The 18,344-nt window shown below is 42.1% G+C and overlaps 1 protein-coding gene across 1 annotated transcript in view; it reads right to left on the bottom strand.

Moving 5' to 3' along the window:
* GFRA1 (GDNF family receptor alpha 1) overlaps positions 1–18,344 on the bottom strand; it is a 178,013-nt gene that overhangs the window by 39,635 nt on the left and 120,034 nt on the right. Inside the window, exon 5 of the mRNA XM_068139294.1 lies at positions 5,543–5,652. Coding sequence (XP_067995395.1) covers positions 5,543–5,652 — 110 coding nt within the window. The remainder of the gene's footprint in view (positions 1–5,542; positions 5,653–18,344) is intronic.

Here is an 18,344-nt window from a genome sequence, read left to right as displayed (position 1 = left end):
TTAACAGCTCCTGGCTCCCTTGGCCCTTTCACACCCAGCCCTGAGCTGTACACTTCAGATCCTTGGTTGTTTGAATGAAATTCCTTTAGGGACTGTAAAATGACTCACACAGTGAAGATCCATTCACTTCCCCTAAAAAGGTTTATATTGCATTCCCATAGAGAGCTGCATCAGCAGAACTGACAGGTGGAAAAGTGCGGCACAGGGGAGGGATGAGCCGGGAAAAGGTTGGAACCTCTTAAAAAGGCTTTGCTGCCAAATCAAATGTAAGTGGACTTGTGTCCTTAGAGTTGCACTCTAAAAATCCATCTATTCTTCCTCACTTGTGTTTCTCCCCATTTTTCTTCTAGCTGCAAATAAATGGCTGACATCCAGACCCGAGCTTCCTCGAGTCTGCAGCCAGCCTGAAAAAACCAAACATTTCTGAGACACAGGAGCAAGTGGAATGCTTAAGCAAGAATGCTAGTCATGCTGAAAGGAGCCCTAATACATCTTGAAGGAGTGTTAACCCCATGGTGCTCATCAGGGACCTGACAACAGAGGGGGTTATGGCAATGAATAAAGCAAAAACACAACCAGCACGCATAAAATGGTGCAGTAGATTCTTTGCAGGTAATAAATTGCTATTACTATTGCTGTGTCACTACTTTTTTTCAGCACAGTAACTATTTCTTAAACATTGTCAGCAACTGGAAACCAAAAGGTTCATTCCAACAGTATTACAAATTCTTAGGTAAATATTCTCACACTTGTATGTCAACTCAAGGCTACCATGAATGAAGTGAAACCAACGAATGCATTTTGTGTCCTAAAAGATACAGAAGCAACTGTTCATCACTCATCTGGATTAGACAACTGTTACATGACCAGCACTTGTTCCAACCAGTCAGAGATTTCAAACTTCCCCAGGGATTGAGAAGTTTGAAGCTTTATTTTCTTTTGCCTGACCAAACAGGAAAAATTAAATGAAAAGAAGCAGGTATTCCAGACTTTACTGATGAAAGCTGTTGCAGGAAATATGGTTCTCACTTGGTAATCTACAGTTCTAGGACAGGCTATAAATCATGAGGAAATGTGATCACATTGCCTCAAAACTGACATCAAAGTAGTCATTAAGAAGATGGAATAGATGAAGGATAAATATTAGTGACCCAAAGCGTACACTAGCAGAGAAAATTTGGTCCGTAGGTCCAGGGTCCAAGAGTCTGCAATAACACACAGGAAAAGGCTATCAAGCATCAAACTAAAAAATAGGGGGCGGGGGGAAGGAACATTAGAAATAACATAAATCACAGAATGATGTCAAACAGCCTTTCAGTCTTCAGGGAGCACTGGGAATTGAACAAATCAACATGCAAACTGCTTCACACATGATGTGGGAGACAAGGAAGAACAGACATTAAGGCCTGGCCTGAGAAAGGCAGTAAATGTATGGGAAAATGAATGCAGTCCCACTGCCAAACTCACAAAAACCATCTTTTATCTCATTTTGGAATGCTCTTAAATTAGAGTTCAATCCCCTATCTTTATCTACTTTCAGATTTTAAGAGATAGTTGCAGTAATAATTGCTGAAGTTCCACATGAGATTAGCACATCAGTAAATAGCAACGTCCAAAACGTATTAACTGGAGGTAGGGAATTCAGTAGAAGAGGCAAACATAATTTGCACCATTAATGAAAACTTGACAGTAGATAAATAAGAAGATGAATAACACTAAATTAAAATATCTGTCCATTATCTGCTTGATGGCTCAGCACCACTATTCCAACCATGTGATGCTATCTGAAAAGAAGCGAGAGAAGATGAAAATCAAGACTGAAAACAGCAGGCTTCAAAATACAAAAGGAAAAAAGGCAAAAAGGCTAAGCAGTAAACACTTAGTGAAGGGTTAAAAAAACCCCAAGCAAACAAGCAAGAAAGGTACTGAGGAAATTAAAAAGGTCACTGAGGTTAAGACTTTGTTATCATATCAGAAAGTGTTAATAAGGTAATTAAAATGGGTCAAGACAGGGGCTAAAAGTGTAACAGATACTAAGGTGCTATTAAGGTTGACAAATACAGAAAGACAGGACAAGGAATGTGTACACACAGCACACAAACTGTACATCCAGCAAAAACAGAGTGGCTGAAAGAGCAGCTAGTAGAAAATCAGTCTGTCATTTAAACCTGGGGGCAGATGTGAACCCAAGCGGATTATATGCTTGCTTTCCTGGGGGGGATTTTCTTTCTTCCCCTGCACTGTGTGTGCCTTCCCTTTCCCCACCCCCGCTAGCTGGCATCTTGGAAATTCTGCTGAAGGACACTAACGGATCAGAGAAACCATGGGGCTTGGCAGTAAAATAGGACATGCTTGGTTTTCTGTGCTCTATGTATCAAACAGTCCTGTGATGATCTCCATAGCAGGCAGTAAAAAGTTTCCACATATTAGATGAAAGCAGAATTGACCTGAACGCAGCCACAAGGTTGCTCAAATCAGGGTGAATGAAGAATGAGATGGGAGTTCAGAAGGAGGGCCATGTGACTGAAGTTTCTTTGTCCCAAAGCAACTCCACCATATTCACATAATCTTCCCTGGAATTCCTGGGAATCCCTGGGAAATTAGATGGAATTAATGTTTCAGAAGAGACTGAATGGGGAGCTTGTTGCCATGGTTTAGCTGATTAGATGGTGTTGGGTGATAGGTCGGACTTGATGATCTCAAATGTCTTTTCCAACCTGGTTAATTCTATTCTATTCTATTCTATTCTATTCTATTCTATTCTATTCTATTCTATTCTATTCTATTCTATTCATTGTAGACAGGGGATGATGTGTGAGAAAGTGAATGTTCAAGCAGATCTTAACATCAGCAGTCACAATACCTGATAATGGGAGCACAGGCAAGTCCAGGTGGCTTAAATAGGCTATAACCAAACACTGTAATGAAAACACTGAATCTCAAACATGACTTTCTCCACTCTTATTCTACATTTGATAACTATTACAGTTTTTTCTCTTTTTAAAATATATTAATTTATATAGAATAGAATAGAATAGAATAGAATAGAATAGAATAGAATAGAATAGAATAGAATAGAATAGAATAGAATAGGAATAGACCAGACCAGACCAGGTTGGAAAAGACCTTTGAGACCATCGAGTCCAACCTATCATCCAACACCATCTAATCAACTAAACCATGGCACCAATTAATGCACCAAGGATCCCAGACAATGAAATTTCAAAATTCCTGTAAAATATACATATCTTTAAAATTTTATATAGAACACCCTGACAAAAACTTTAATGGACCCTAGACAGACTGTTCTCTATTTTAAGTGGCAAAGGCATCTCATTCGAGAACTGTGCCTGACTCTGCTCCCACTAAAGTCATTCATTTCAGGTGGCATTGAATTAATTGGTTGTTTAAGACCAGGCTGGATGAGGCTCTGGCCAGCCTGATCTAGTGTGGGGTGTCCCTGCTCGTGGCAGGGGGGTTGGAACTGGATAATCCTTGGGGTCCCTTCCAACCCTGACTGATACTATGACACTAATTGCAGGGAAGTCTCTCTCACTGTGACAGCAGAATCACATCCACTGCACCTTCCATAGAGAATCGTCAATTTTCCTGAGCAAACTCTATGGAGGTGAAATTTTTGCTACCTTTAATGAAACGACTAAATGTAATAATATTTTATTTTAATGAACAATATTTTATCTTAATTAAAACACCTGGAGATCCCGAAGCTCTGATGAATTAATGAATGTGTAACAGCTTCTTACACCCAGTCTCTCTCTCTTCTTCCTCTGTTTTATATATCTATTAAGCAGACATTTGAAAGATTGTACCTCTGATTTCCATCTCAGCATCTTATAGATTTAATGGTCTTCACATAATTTACTCCACTTTTCTACCAGCTTGATATCAGAAGCAGGAATTTACTGCTTCAGCAAATTAAAGTTTGTTTTGGTGATTTTCTTGGCTTATCAGAATTACTACCCAGAAGTAAACTCCTTGTCACACTAGTCAGCTCCAATCATTTGGCATGGGTTTAGGGGCCAGCAGGAAGGGAGGAAAACATTTCTTTTTTGCTTTGAAATTTTGATCTCCTTTTGATTTCAATTCCTTAGGGATCCATTCCACATTTCTGATGTGTGACAATGTTTTGCAGCATATCCATCCACAGCGACACAAAAATACCTGACTATTAAAACTGGGTCATGCTTGGGGTTAAATTGAAAAATGGATCCAACAAAACTGCCAGCAAAATTCACTAGTTCCAGCAAGAACTTCTTGGCAGCTCTTATCCAGAAGTATCTATGGGTAACAGTTACTCTTTGCCAGCAGTCAGACTTCTTAATCTCATTGACTAGATCACATTTCAAGGTTATTCAATTCTTTTCTTTTAGAGTCAAACGACGTTCTGTCACAACTGTTCATATGTTATACCCTCTGCATACTGTCTTCATCTCTCAAGCTGTAGAACAATACCCTTTGCAACCATCATATCTTATTTTACCAGTTGCCACATGGACTTACCTCACTTGTTAGCTTGCTATAGTAGTAAAAATGATAACAATATGCCAGTGAATATAGCTTTCAGTCATTTTTTCAGCAAAACCAACCTATTTTAGAAATATTTTGTTTTGGATATTATCTCCAGAGACATTTACTTAACAGCAGGATTTGCTTTAGGGCCTCAGCTGGGACCTTCATGCCCAGCAGAAGGGGATATTACTGCATCGCAGCAGGTGCAGGCTCTAAGCTTAAAAACATCTTATCTGGTGGCCTTTAAAATTTGGTTTGTTTCAGAGTTTTGACATTCACTTATTCTTTATTGCCCAAGCATGGTATTTCTACAAGTCCACCTTCCTGAGATGGTCTCTCTCTCAGGAATCAAATACTGCATTGTGGTGTATGGAATCTGCCTTGCGTTAAAGGTATCCTTGTGCCTGTTGACAGTTAGGAGCATGACAGCAAACAAAACGATGCCGGAGAGGGAAGAGGATTTCAAAAGGTAATTTTCATCTCAGCTCACTTCCAGTAACAGGCATCTCAGGAAACACTTACTAGTGGACAGAACCACATCCTGGAAAGAATAGCAGCTGGAAGTGAAACAAGACTGGGTCTATGGTGTCATTTCTCAAACATCCTGCAAACTTCCCTGAAGAAGCATTTACCCAGTCTTGTGATGACAGCTGTAAAATCAACCAAGCTGCAGTTTCACTTGTTCTTTCCTAATTCCTGCTTTGTGGTTCTGTCCAAATTCAACTACCTTAATAAGCTTTACTCTCAAAGCTTGAATGCATTTCAAATTCAAGTACCTTTCTTTTCTCTCCTTATCTTCAATCCTTGATTTCCTTGCAATGTACAAATTTACCCCAGGAAACCCTGTAAGGTAAGCCAGGGCAAAAACACCTGGGGGGGGAGGAAGAATTTTTCTTTCCATCATATTGTAAAGTATTATATTCCACATTTTTTATTTCATGGGAGCCTTTAAAATACACTTGGGGTGCTTTTCTCAGCTCCAGCAAGCCCCCGCCCTTCCCTGCCGCCTTACCAATAAGCCCCGAGTAAGCGAGGAGGCAGTCAGCATAGTTTTCCTTCAGACAGCTACTAACAGACCGTGACTCAGGCTGGCAGTTGGTGAAGAAATCTGCAAGGCGAGATCTGCAAGATGAAGAAAAATGCGTGTCTTTAAAAACCAAGCCTGCAGGCACTCTTACCTTTTACACTCTTTATTTTTGGACAAGGCTTAATATTCTTCAACTTAAATGCATATTGGACACATTTCAGTGACGAGAGTCTCTTTCTGAGAGGCGTCGCTTTCCAAAACAGCTTTTGAAGTCAAAACAAAAAAAAAACTATAGTGTAAGAAAACAGTAAAAAGGGACAGAACAACAGGGAAATGCCTGCCCTTTGCTAGAAGAAATGCTCTGCGTTTTCATGCCAAAAAAAAACCAACCAAAAAAGACAAAGAGCTATTTTATCCTATGAGCAGTCATTTTGCCTGGATCTCTAACTGGAATTTGTTATTCTGCAGATTCAGAACACAGTTTCTTCTGTTTTACTGATTATACAAAACTGTATGTTTGTGCTCACACAGTCCTCTCACTACATGACTTGAGCCAGGGCCTGGTTTGGTGCTGCCTTGAGTTTCCAGGAAATGGGTTTATATCCCTGCTCTGGATGGGCCTGCAGAACTAGCTGGCTGAACTGCAGTAGCAGGCAGATCCAGACTGCACGGTCTCCACAGCCCCCTGGAGCGACAGTGTTAAGGATCTATTTGTTCTTCCAAGATGTGCATTTATCCAAAGTCTGTAATACTGAGGGAATGTGTGCTCTGCACCAAGTTCTGCTGCTGAATGGCCAGATTATCTTCACTTACCTCATTCACCCCATGTCCAAGAAGGGGAGAGCATCGCTTATCACAGAATCAATCAAGTTGGAAAAGACCTCAGAGATCATGAAGTCCAACCTATTACCTAACACCTCATGACAACTAAACCACGGCTTAAAGTGCCACAGCCAATCCTTTTTTGAACACCTCCAGGGACAGTGACTCTACCACCTCCCTGGGCAGCTCATTCCAATGGCAAATCACTCTTTCTGGGAAGAATTTTCTCCTCACCCTCGAGCCTGAACTTCCCCTGGCACAGCTTGAGACCATATCCTCTTGTTCTGGTGCTGGTTGCCTGGGAGAAGACACCAACCCCCACCTGGCTACAACCTCCTTTCAGGTAGTTTTAGAGAGCAATAAGGTCTCCCCTAAGCCTCACCTTCTCCAGGCTAAACAACCCCAGCTCCTTCAGCCTCTCCCCAGCCTCATTGCTCTTCTCTGGACACATTCAAGTGTCTCAAGGTCCAATGGCTTACTTCTAGCAAGTGCTTTAAGACTAGGAGTGAAGCTGTATTGCCAGTAACAGATTATTACTATGTTGGAAAACACATTTTAAAAAAAGAGAGAGAGAGAGAGAGAGAGACTAGCAGCCAGCAGTTCTTCTCCTTATTTGCATTTTAGAGGCAACATAAAACTCCCATTAAGGTCTGCAAAATTTGAGCGGCATTACTGAGGTGGGTCAAGGTCCCACATCCTACAGTCCTTCTCCTGCCCATCTTGGGCTGCTCTCCCCAGCTCCACTGGTGCTTCCACTCAGACTTGTAAACTTGGTGCAGGAACTTTATTTACAAATTGTCATTTAGACCTTTATCTCCACGAACAAAAAAATATTTCACCTCCCTAGTTCAATATTCTGTGAAAAAGTGATCTAAAAGTGATCTTTTTCTCCCCTCCCCTCCCCCCCCTTTTTTTTTTTTGCATATAACAACTCAGTGATGTTTCAGGATCAGGTGCTTAATCTTCGCAAAGCCTCTCAAAAGCAAAATAATATAATCTACGCATTTTTTAGTGTGCTCTAACATTATGTAAATTTGCAATATAGCTGCCTTCCCCCCCCCCCCCCGCCCAGTTTTGCAAGGAAAACACAAAAATAAGCAGACACCAGTGATTTGCAAGTGATTTACTTTATTTGTTTACATGCTCCAGAGACTAATTATCTTTGTTTGCTTTATTGTTTTACCTATCTCAGAATGGGATTGGATGCACATCATTAACTGGCCTGAAAGCAGCGATGGGCAAACTTCAAAAGGTTCCTAGGCTTAGTTTGGGAAAGGATCCTATAAATAGACTCTATGCAAATTGTACCTGAATTTATCTGAACTATTCTCATGACCTCTTTTTAGTTCCTTCACTCACTAACCATACTGACACCAGCACAGCCACGGCTGCTTTCAAATCATAGTCAGCCCTAAGTTCTTCACCCCCCCTTCCCTTATATAACCATTTAACCTTGGGATGGACATCTGTAGCTAGTTGCCTTTAATGGTTTTTATTAAAAAGTAAAGCTTTCTACCAATCCTCCCAAGGTGCCTGACATGTAAATTTCTAAATTCCCATACAATCTCTGCTTTGCTGAGGAATATATACTGCACCTACCAGGGGACACACGCTGAGAGGAAATGGATTCCAAGGTAGAGGAAGAGATAAATAGCAGCACTGTCGAGAAAATCTGGGCAAGGAAACCCTCTTGTCACTGCAGCAATTCCTCTCCCAATCAATAATTAAGCTTGTGGCTTGGATCCAGCTTTCTGAGCAATTGGGAACAAAGACACTTGACAGTTTCTAAGGTTTTCACAAATTCTACCAACATCTGGATGAAATGTCTTTTAGAACAGAAGGGAGCCTCCTATATCCCTCTACTACAAAAAACCTTTTCCATGGTGGAAAGATCAAGCCTGCTCTATGTATGGTACTGATGTGTTTGGAAAACAAAGTACGTCCTCAGATGTAAATTTTGGTATTTATGTGACTACAAATACATCTTTTTGGAGGTGCAATTACACAATCAACACCTTGATAATCCTGTAAACATCTCTTGCAATCATTTCATCATCCTTAAATGTCTACTTTTCCCTTAGATCATAAGGTGCACTGGTCCAGAGGTCGTTTAATACGTTCCTCTTCCCTAAGTGTTTGTAGGGACTGGTAACTATGGAATAACACCAGTCATTTACTACTCAGTCTGCTTATGGAATGTATTTATTTGCAAACCCTAAAGGAGGCTAAAAGTTGCTTTGCTGATCCCTTTTGCTTACAGCTTGATTTCTATGTTAATTTCTGAAGAATATTTGTGGTCATAAAAGGTAATGATCTGACAACATTGCACATTTAAGTTTCCATAAACCAAATATAGTTCAGATATCTCTGGTTCAAATATTACTGGACATCATCATGCACTCCCTCCCTAGTGAGTCATCCAAACTTCATACTATCAAAGTTCTCACTCTCTCCCAAGCTGTTAGCTACACCTGATATTTATGTGGATTCATTTCCACTGGAGATAAAGTTAAGATCAGCAAATAAAAACAGAAATGGACCTCCATATGCCATAAAAGAACTCCATTATTTCACAGTATCACAGTATCACCAAGGTTGGAAGAGACCTCAAGGATCATTGAGTCCAACCTGTCACCAAAGACCCATGACTAGACCATGGCACCATGTGCCACGTCCAATCTCCTCTTGAACACCTAGAGGGATGGTGACTCCACCACCTCCCTGGACAGCACATTCCAATGACTAATGACTCTCTTGGTGAAGAACTTTCTCCTCACCTCAAGCCTAAACTTCCCCTGGTGCAGCTTGAGACTGTGTCCTCTTGTTCTGGTGCTGGTTGCCTGAGAGAAGAGACCAATCCCTTCCTGGCTACAACCACCCTTCAGGTAGTTATAGAGGGCAATGAGGTCACCCCTGAGCCTCCTCTTCTCCAGGCTAAACAACCCCAGCTCCCCCAGCCTCTCCTCATAGGGCTGTGCTCAAGGCCTCTCCCCAGCCTTGTTGCTCTTCTCTGGACACATTCAAGTGTCTCGATGTCCTTCTTAAACTGAGGGGCCCAAATCAGCACAAATCTGCTGATTAACACTCACTGAAGATCTAGCCCAAAACATTTCCAGTAGACTGGCAGGGATGAAAGTGATCACCAGCAATACCAAAACAGCAGTACTGCTATTTATCAAGAGAGAGACAAATCAGCCTAATTAGGAACTACAGAATCATTTCTCCTAATGTATTGTACATGATAGTAAGAACATTTGGGTCAAAGAGAAAATCACTTTAGGGCTGCTGAAAAAGAAGCAGTCAGAGGATAGTAGTCCCATTGAAACTATGCATACTATGTTAACTTAGTCATCCTTCAGCAGGAAGCACCTTGTAGGTAGTAATTTGTGGGTCAGAATCTAAATTATGACTGAGCACTTTGACAATCTGCAGTACAGAGTTTACAACATGTGTGTCTTCAAGTGTGCACCACTTCATGCCTGTAATGTACATATATTTATCCATTTGCTAGACAACTGCATAGTGAGACAGGCAGCTTTATATTGTACATAATACATAGCAGCACAACATTTAAAAGGAACCATTAATTCCTTTTTCCACTGAAGAATCACAAATCCTCTTTGTGCATAAATAAATAAATCACAGAATTGTTAGGGTTGGAAGGGACCTCCAGGATCATGTAGATCCAACCCCCCTGCCATGGGCAGGGAAACCTCACACTACATCAGGTTGCTCAAAGCCACATTCAGCCTGGCCTTAGAAAACATCCAGGGATGAATCTTCCATCACCGCCAAGGCTACCTGTGCCAGTGTCTCACCAGCCTCATGGGGAAGAACTTCTTCCTAACATCCAATCTGAATGCACCCATTTCTATTTTTTTTTCTATTCCCCCCAGTCCTATCACTCCCTGACACCCTGAAAAGTCCCTCCTCAGCTTTCTTGTAGGCCCCCTTCAGATACTGGAAGGCCACCATAAGGTCTCCTCGGAGCCTTCTCTTCTCCAGACTGAACAGCCCCAACTCCTTCAGTCTGTCAAACTACTCAGAAATCTTTACAGGAAGATAACAAAACTAAATTCTCCTCTTTGTAGGGCAACCCCCCAGCCCCACAAATTAACCAAGTCTTCTATTAGCCCTGGAAAATCTCCTCAAAGCAAACTACAGATCTTCTAGGAAGCTTACTTTAAATATTTTGTATACCACTAACTGGGAAAAAAAATAAAAAAGGAAGAATAATCCTATTGGCAAATTCAAAAGAAAATCTGCTCAAACAACAAACAGGATTTCTGAGAAGGAGGAGAGAATAAAAACAACCAAACCAAACCTGCTGTCTTCTACTGCTTTGGGGTTAGCACCAGTGAAATCATTTGTAACAGTTAAACGTACAAAGGAAACAAAGCTAATTTGTTTTCCTTTTGATAGTGGTTCTTTAAACACTCAGCAGGACAGATCAGAACTTTCAAATTTTGCTTACAAATAAGCATTGTTAGTGGCAGTGTTGCATTTAATCTGCATATGATTTTTGAGGCAATTTGATTTTATATTAGCACAGTCTGTTGCACAGACAGCGCTGCGGAGGTTTTCACCATTTTCTTGATGCTTAGGGTTTTGATGCTCTGAAGTTATCTTTGATATTTATCAGCTCTCCCTCTTTAAAGTTGGTGGGCTCTGCTTCAGGACCGGTGCAATGCTTTAAAAAGGATGATGTAAACGATGACTTTGCAGAACATGTCTCAAACTGCATGTTCAGTTTGGATATGGTGTAAATCATGGCCTACTGGAAGGCAAGTCTAAGAACCAGACATATGAATCCTCCTCAAGCAGTACCCCTGTTGCTGGGTGTCAAGGGTTAGGGCTGGGATGGACAAATGACAGATGCTGTCTATTAACCCCTCTCTGTTCCCAAAGGGGAAGAAAAAAGGCTAGCAGATGTTGATTTCTCTTGCCCTTTTTTTAACTTCCCCCCCAAGCTGTATACATTTTCAGTTACTGGTACACAGTAACTGAGCCCTGAGAGAGTGAAATCTTATCCTTGAAAGAGAGAAATCTTCTCCTTTACGTTTTCCAGAATCCAGATCTCCCCTGACTGCACTGACACATGCTCCGATGTCCAGGTGAGTGGTTACATGTAAGTGCCCTGTCAGTAGATACAAGGAGCAACAGCTGCTGTCCTCTGTGCTCACCTGGGTGATGTTAGGTGAAGCCTAGACATGCTCACTGCCACCTCTCTCTACACTGCTGCTTGGGTTAAGGTACCTATTTACGGCTCGATAGCAGTAACACAAAGAGTACGTAAATGCCAAAGCTGAATGACTGGGGTGACTACAGTAATTAGTCAAAGCTGCTCCAGTGTCTAGACACCAGTTGGCAGACACAGCATAGTCATGTAAGAAAAGTGCTGCATCAATATTCAAAACAGAAATGAAGTATAAATCTGACACTGAAAAAGTGCAGACTAAAGAAATGCATGTGTGTCACAGTGATGAATGACACCATTATGGGGGCGTGGAGGGGAAGGGGGGAAAAAACAACCCAAAATTCTTAGTCTTTTGTGAGGGTCAAATGTAGTACCCTCCTCTGCAGCTACAAATAGCTCCTGTGTGGTTTGGGTGGTGCTATTTCTACTGGGATGCCAAAGTGGCAAAAGGGGTTGGTACGAGGCCAAACTGATGGCCTTGCTGGAGGAGCTTCTCATTTTCTCTTTGTTTCATAAACACACACAGTGAGTGGGCAGCAAGAACACGAGGCAAAGGCTACAGAAGAAACTATCAACCAGTGAGCTGAAAAAAGCCTCAGAGCAGCTCAATCACAAGAGAGATAACCCTCCCAGCACTCAGTGATATAGCTTTGACCTGTTTTTTTGGTCTTTCCATTAAAAGACACTAAAGCTGTGCAAAACCAAGAGATCCCACATCTCTTTAGCTATGAACACACACACACACACACACACTACTGAGCACCTGTAAGCAACTATAAATTTTGGTAGTTCTTTTAAATGGTCATTTTTGTATATTTTTATTAAAGAGCAACACCATTATTTATATATTTTTTTTTTTCAGCAGAAAGATTATTTTTCCTTTGGCTGCTACCCTCCTTCTGAAACAATGGCAGTCTGGGCCCTGAGGACACTACTTACCCTATCCACCCCTGGAGCTTTCCCTGACTAGTCCCTGCCTATCCCAGAACCCCATTCCAGCCCCCCCAGGCCTCAGCCCCTGTCTCAGAGATGCTGTAGGACCTCAGACTCCAGCCTTCCCCTACTCAGCCATGGGCTGCAGCCAGCCAGGTTCACCCACATGCCAGCATCCCAGCCCAGCCCTGGGGAGATGCCTGTGACCGTTTGAGAATGTGCCTTTAAGAAAGAGACAGTGCTGGGACACTATGGCTGAATGTTTTGGAATGTTAACAAAAACAACCAGATATTCTAAACTAATTTCATTGGTGGATTGGTAAAAAAGGCAGTTTTAAGCTTAGGTGCAGCTGGGACTTTCCTCAGTTCGCTCTTTTCCTTTCTCCTTTCCAGCTTGTCTACTTCTGGGCTCCCTGCCAGACTGACCTTGGACAGATAAGCAAACTAAGGCCTACTAACATAGTCTGCTTTATTAATAATTGCTCTTTTTCTCTCTTTCTAACCCTTTTTGGGGAAAAAGGGGAGAGAAGGGGGTATAGGGGGGGAACCCTCCTCCATAGGGGGGGGTGGTATTTCGTCCCTGTATTATTGTTTCTTTTTTTTAAACTTGCTGTATATTTCTGTGTATATATTGTAAATACTGCAAATTGTGTATATACCCTCTACTCAGCCCTGGTGAGACCCCACCTGGAGTACTGTGTCCAGTTCTGGAGCCCCTATTACAAGAGGGATGTGGAGGTGCTGGAGCGTGTCCAGAGAAGGGCCACAAGGATGATCAGAGGGCTGGAGCACCTCTCCTATGAGGACAGACTGAAGGAGTTGGGGCTGTTCAGTCTGCAGAAGAGAAGGCTCCGAGGTGACCTAATTGTGGCCTTCCAGTATCTGAAGGGGGCCTACAAGAAGGCTGGGGAGGGACTTCTCAGGATCTCAGGTAGTGATAGGACTAGGGGGAATGGAATGAAGCTGGAGGTGGGGAGATTCAGGCTGGATGTGAGGAGGAGGTTCTTCCCCATGAGAGTGGTGAAGCCCTGGAATGGGTTGTCCAGGGAGGTGGTCGAGGCCCCGTCCCTGGGGGTGTTTAAGCCCAGGCTGGCTGAGGCTCTGGTCAGCCTGATCTAGTGTGGGGTGTCCCTGCCCATGGCAGGGGGGTTGGAACTAGATGATCCTTGTGGTCCCTTCCAACCCTGAATGATACTATGATCCTGCATTCCCTAAAAATTGCTTATAAATATAGCATTTCCCTTTTGCTCCTCCGGTTGGCTAGCTGTGGTTTCTTTCTTCCTCTTTGGGGGGGGGGGGGGGGGGGGGAGAAGGCTGAGCCCTTCTCTTAAACCCACCACAATGCCTTATACCTGGGGCTGCCCCTGGCTGCTCCACTCCCTGGCTGGGGTGGCGGGATGAGCCTTGCCTGCGTGGTCCTGCCCTGCCTGTCACAGGGTGTCCCTGTGGATCCCAGACAGCTCCTGGTCCATGCTGTACTCTCACACAATGCTCAGCATTTGTATATTTTGGGAGGTGAGAAGAAAGGGTAAAAATATAAAGATCTGATGGGAGACTATTTGGCTCCCAGAATCTGAATTCTGAATACTGGCAGAAACCATTACCAGATTGTGGACACCAAACACCAGCTATTAACTGAAAGAAGCTGGTTTTCTATCTAATTTTGCTTCTGTTTGCTTCTGTAAATGACTGGTAACTTAAGCCCTTGAAAATATTTGATTCTGGGATGGACTGCTCTCTAAAAACGTTGTTGTCCATCTGGAAGTAAAATACAAACAATTCTCATATACCTACAGGCAGCTTATCTAGATTGTGGAATAACTGGATGTATCAGCAGAGACCACACAAGACTCATTCAGATGCCTTTTAGCATCACTAATGCTCAGAGCATCAGACACAGACATGACAGTCCACCAAAGCTGGTTCCTCTCAGCTGAGCACCCACACTTGACGCAAACTGGCTAGCTGACTGTCTATATTGTGTTCCCCAGCACATCTACCAGTGCCCAGGCTTTTTGCTCACCAAGAGCCTTCTGGACACCTAGCATCTCAGATAATGGAGTCATGCAAAGTGAAAAATATTTCCATCTAGCCATTTCTGTATTTTTAAATCACCAGTACAAACATTCTAACATACTAACAAATCTCATTTTTCCAAGTAACAAGCACTCTAAAGACCCCACACCCACATTCCATTATTGTATTTTATGCAAAGACAAATTGTAGAGCAGGTTCTGTTAACCTTATCCTTTCCCCTTGCTCACGTCACAGAACCTGCCAGAGACCTGTTAGCTCTTTCCACACAGTCTCTGCCCACAGATAATCAAAAGAAGAACTTAACAAAACACTGGACCCATAGTTTATCAATGTTAGTTAAATCCTCTAAGTGAGTGACTCAATGTAACATATTAGGTCTCCTTTAGGTCTAAGGAAAGCTACTGAGCCCAACTGTGATTCTAAACAAGTGTGATATGTTTGCAATTGAGTAATATAAATATTTTTATACTACTGACCTTTTGTGCAAGTAAAACAAATGCTGAAAGCAATGGAGCAGATCCTGAGTGCAAGGTAATGCAATAAAGAATTAGAACAGCGATGCTCAGCTGCAGTGACACAGAACAGAATTTTCTCTTTGCAAACAAAAAAATTACATCACATAATTTTTTAGAGGCCTGTTGGAGAGAACATCTGGAAAGCATTCCACAGGAAATCAAACCTATATTAAATATGTTTTGCAGGGCTCTGTTTCCTTGCATTGATTTTAAGCATGCGTAAGTGCGTTTCTGTCTTCTGAGCTGCAAAGAAAACACTTTTCTGAGAACCTTCTACAAAATGACAGGCTGAACTGTCAGGCTGTGATTCCTTTCAGGGGATGCTGGTAAGATTTCTATTTAGTCTGTAGGTCTCTGTAGCGAGGCTCTCCAATAACACGCCCACAGCCACTAGCTGCTTTTCCTGAGTTTGTGTATTTTAATTTTATTTCATTTCCTTTATGCTGTTTAATTTGAAGCTTCTAAATAGAAATGACTGTCATGGTTAAAGATGCCCAAGCCTTAGACTGTCTCTTGATAGCATGCTACTCAGCAAAGAGCTAATGCATTAAGGAGAGAGTCGTTCTCACTTCATTAGCTGAGCAGACAGGAGTGCCTTTGAATTACAGGCTGGGAACTTAACAAAATCATTGTCACTCTCAAAGAGCAAGCCAAAGAAATTAGCGCCACTGCAAGTCCTTGAGTGGGCCACTGGATGCTTAGGTGTTTATTAACATCTATATCATGAGTGCACACTGAAAGAATGCAGTTCCAAGTACCTGAGAAAGATGTCCATGACAATAATATTCTCTGTAACCACTTGAATAAACTAGAATAGGATATTGCTGTCTCAAGCATGAAACTGTTGCTGAGTTTGGAGACAGGAAATAAACTGGCAAGTCCAACACAAGTTCTCTCTTTACCATAAAACTTTCTGTTGGCAGATGCAGTGGATCATCAGGTTTCCTAAGTTTATGTAGGCATGCTTTCTGCATAGGAAATCCCTCAACAGCACTGTGGTATGTGTGGTGGTGTTCCTGAAGGGAAAATCCCCACGTCTTTTTGCCGAAGACATGGCTGAGGGAAAGAAAGGGTGCCTAGTGCAGGGTTTGTAGGCATCCACAACAGCTCAAAGTCATCCTGAAGATGACTCTAAAATCTATTCTGACTTCAGGAGTAAGATGACAAATATAAAATCAGGATTAAAGCAGATTTTATGTGAGTGCCTTTTTTTCCATGCACAAAACAACCTCCATCAAAAAGTTGAGAAGTTCTGGCACTAGCAAACCAGTAAAGCATTGATCTTACTCAACATGGTTTACTTGCTTTTAGAAGCTGTACAGATATATAAAGCTAATACAAAAAGCACTGATTTGTAGTATAAGACAGGAAAACAAACCATATTTACCAGTTAAGGATGACATGGCTGTCTCAAGACATTTTTTTGTCTCCATGGTCAAAAAAAACTGCACTCAGCCACTGAGGCTGAGTGCTGACAGCCTGTGATGTTCCAAGGGGCAATGGATGAGGAAGAACTTCTTTACTGTAAAGGTCATAGAGCACTGGAACAGGCTCCCCAGAGAGGATGTGGAGTCTCCTTCTGTGGAGACTTTCTAGACCTGTCTGGATGCATTCCTCTGCAACCTGTTCCAGATTCTATGGTCCTCCTCTGGCAGAGGTTTGGACTCAAAAGATCTCCAGAAGTCCCTTCCAACCACTAACATATCGTTATCCAGATGTTTACAGAAGTTCCTCTGAAAGACATTGTCCAAAACTAGAAGAGAGGAGATTCAGAATGGATGTTAGGAAGAAGTTCTTCCCCATGAGGGTGGTGAGACACTGGCACAGGTTGCCCAGGGAGGTGGTGGAAGCCTCATCCCTGGAGGTTTTTAAGGCAAGGCTGGATGTGGCTCTGGGCAAGCTGATGCAGTGTGAGGTGTCCCTGCCCATGGCAGGGGCATTGGAACTAGATGATCCTTGAGGTTCCTTCCAACCCTAACAATTCTATGATTTGATGATTATGGGCAACTACCGAGATGTATCTCCAATGCTGTATTAGAAAAGGGAGCATCATAACCAAGAGGACAACCACTGTAACTGATGCCTGAGGAGGAGCACAAGAAAAATGAATTGACCATTCAAACAACATGGTCAAGTTTTAATTTAACAGAGGTCTTGTAATAGGAAGGCTTGCTCTCAGGGTTTATAGAATGTGCTTGAACAAACACAGTGTAAGCACAAACATGTGAATTTAAGGTTATCTATTAATCACCCTAGGCAAGGGCCACAGAAAAATCTACCTTCAACTGTAAACACACAGCAGAAAACTTTTTGGGTCACTTGTTTTAAAGGCAGCAGATAATCAAAGCATGGGGGGGGGGGGAAACACCACCTCTGAGAAGAAGTATTTGCAGATAGTGGTACACTTCTGTCTGGCTTCCAGTTAAGAGTAGTTACTCCATCAGTAACATGGTAGAGCTTAACACATAATGAAGGCAATGCAATTTCTGTTCAGTAAACATTAAAATGCTAAAATTTGAAAATATGCATGTGGCTGTCACTTGCCCTCTTGAGAAACAAAGTTTTATTTTTAGTTCCAGTGCTTACATTTTCTTGCAGCTATTTTAATAGATGAACTGCCACCAGAAATATTCTCTCGCTGGGGCCTGATGTAGAATGATATAAATAACCTTTACAAAGTCCAGCATAATGGAATGGTAAAATCAGTTGACATTCTTTTAATTAGCACTGCCTGAAGATTTACCTACAGTGAACAGCAATAGCCACATCCAGCCCTGGAATAAATCCACTGAAGTCACTGATGTCAGAGGAAGCACACTGGGAATGGACTTGATGTAACAGCTCTGTTATTCACATTAAACACAGAGCAGCTTCTTGCCTGTAGCATGTACATGGTTTGAGGTAAATGAGGAAAAATGTTGATTTATTAAGGCAAAGTGCTGTTGCATCATACATACACCCTTTCTTTGCCCCAGAAACAAGAAGTCTGACAAATGTTACTGAGTGCACATTGAAAGGATTCAAAACTCTGCTCTTCACCAGGTTTAACAGATTAGGGAGTGGAAACTACTCATGAAAAGCAGCAGATGCTAAACTCCTGCCCTCTATGAAAATCTCTCAACCAACAATTCAACAAATGAGTGCTACTCACTGGAACCCCATCCAGCAAACCAATTAAGTGCTTGCTTATCTGTAAGAACATGAGTAGCTCCAAATTTAGATCTCAGTTAAAGCTTAATGACAAATTTCACTTTCCTGGATTTCAGTGGTTTTGACTGAACAA

Source organism: Melanerpes formicivorus, unplaced genomic scaffold (genome assembly GCF_026170545.1).
Source record: "Melanerpes formicivorus ecotype bairdi unplaced genomic scaffold, bMelFor1.0.p_v2 SCAF_6, whole genome shotgun sequence".
NCBI classification, from domain to species: domain Eukaryota; kingdom Metazoa; phylum Chordata; class Aves; order Piciformes; family Picidae; genus Melanerpes; species Melanerpes formicivorus.
This window is presented reverse-complemented; position numbering and strand designations above follow the sequence as displayed.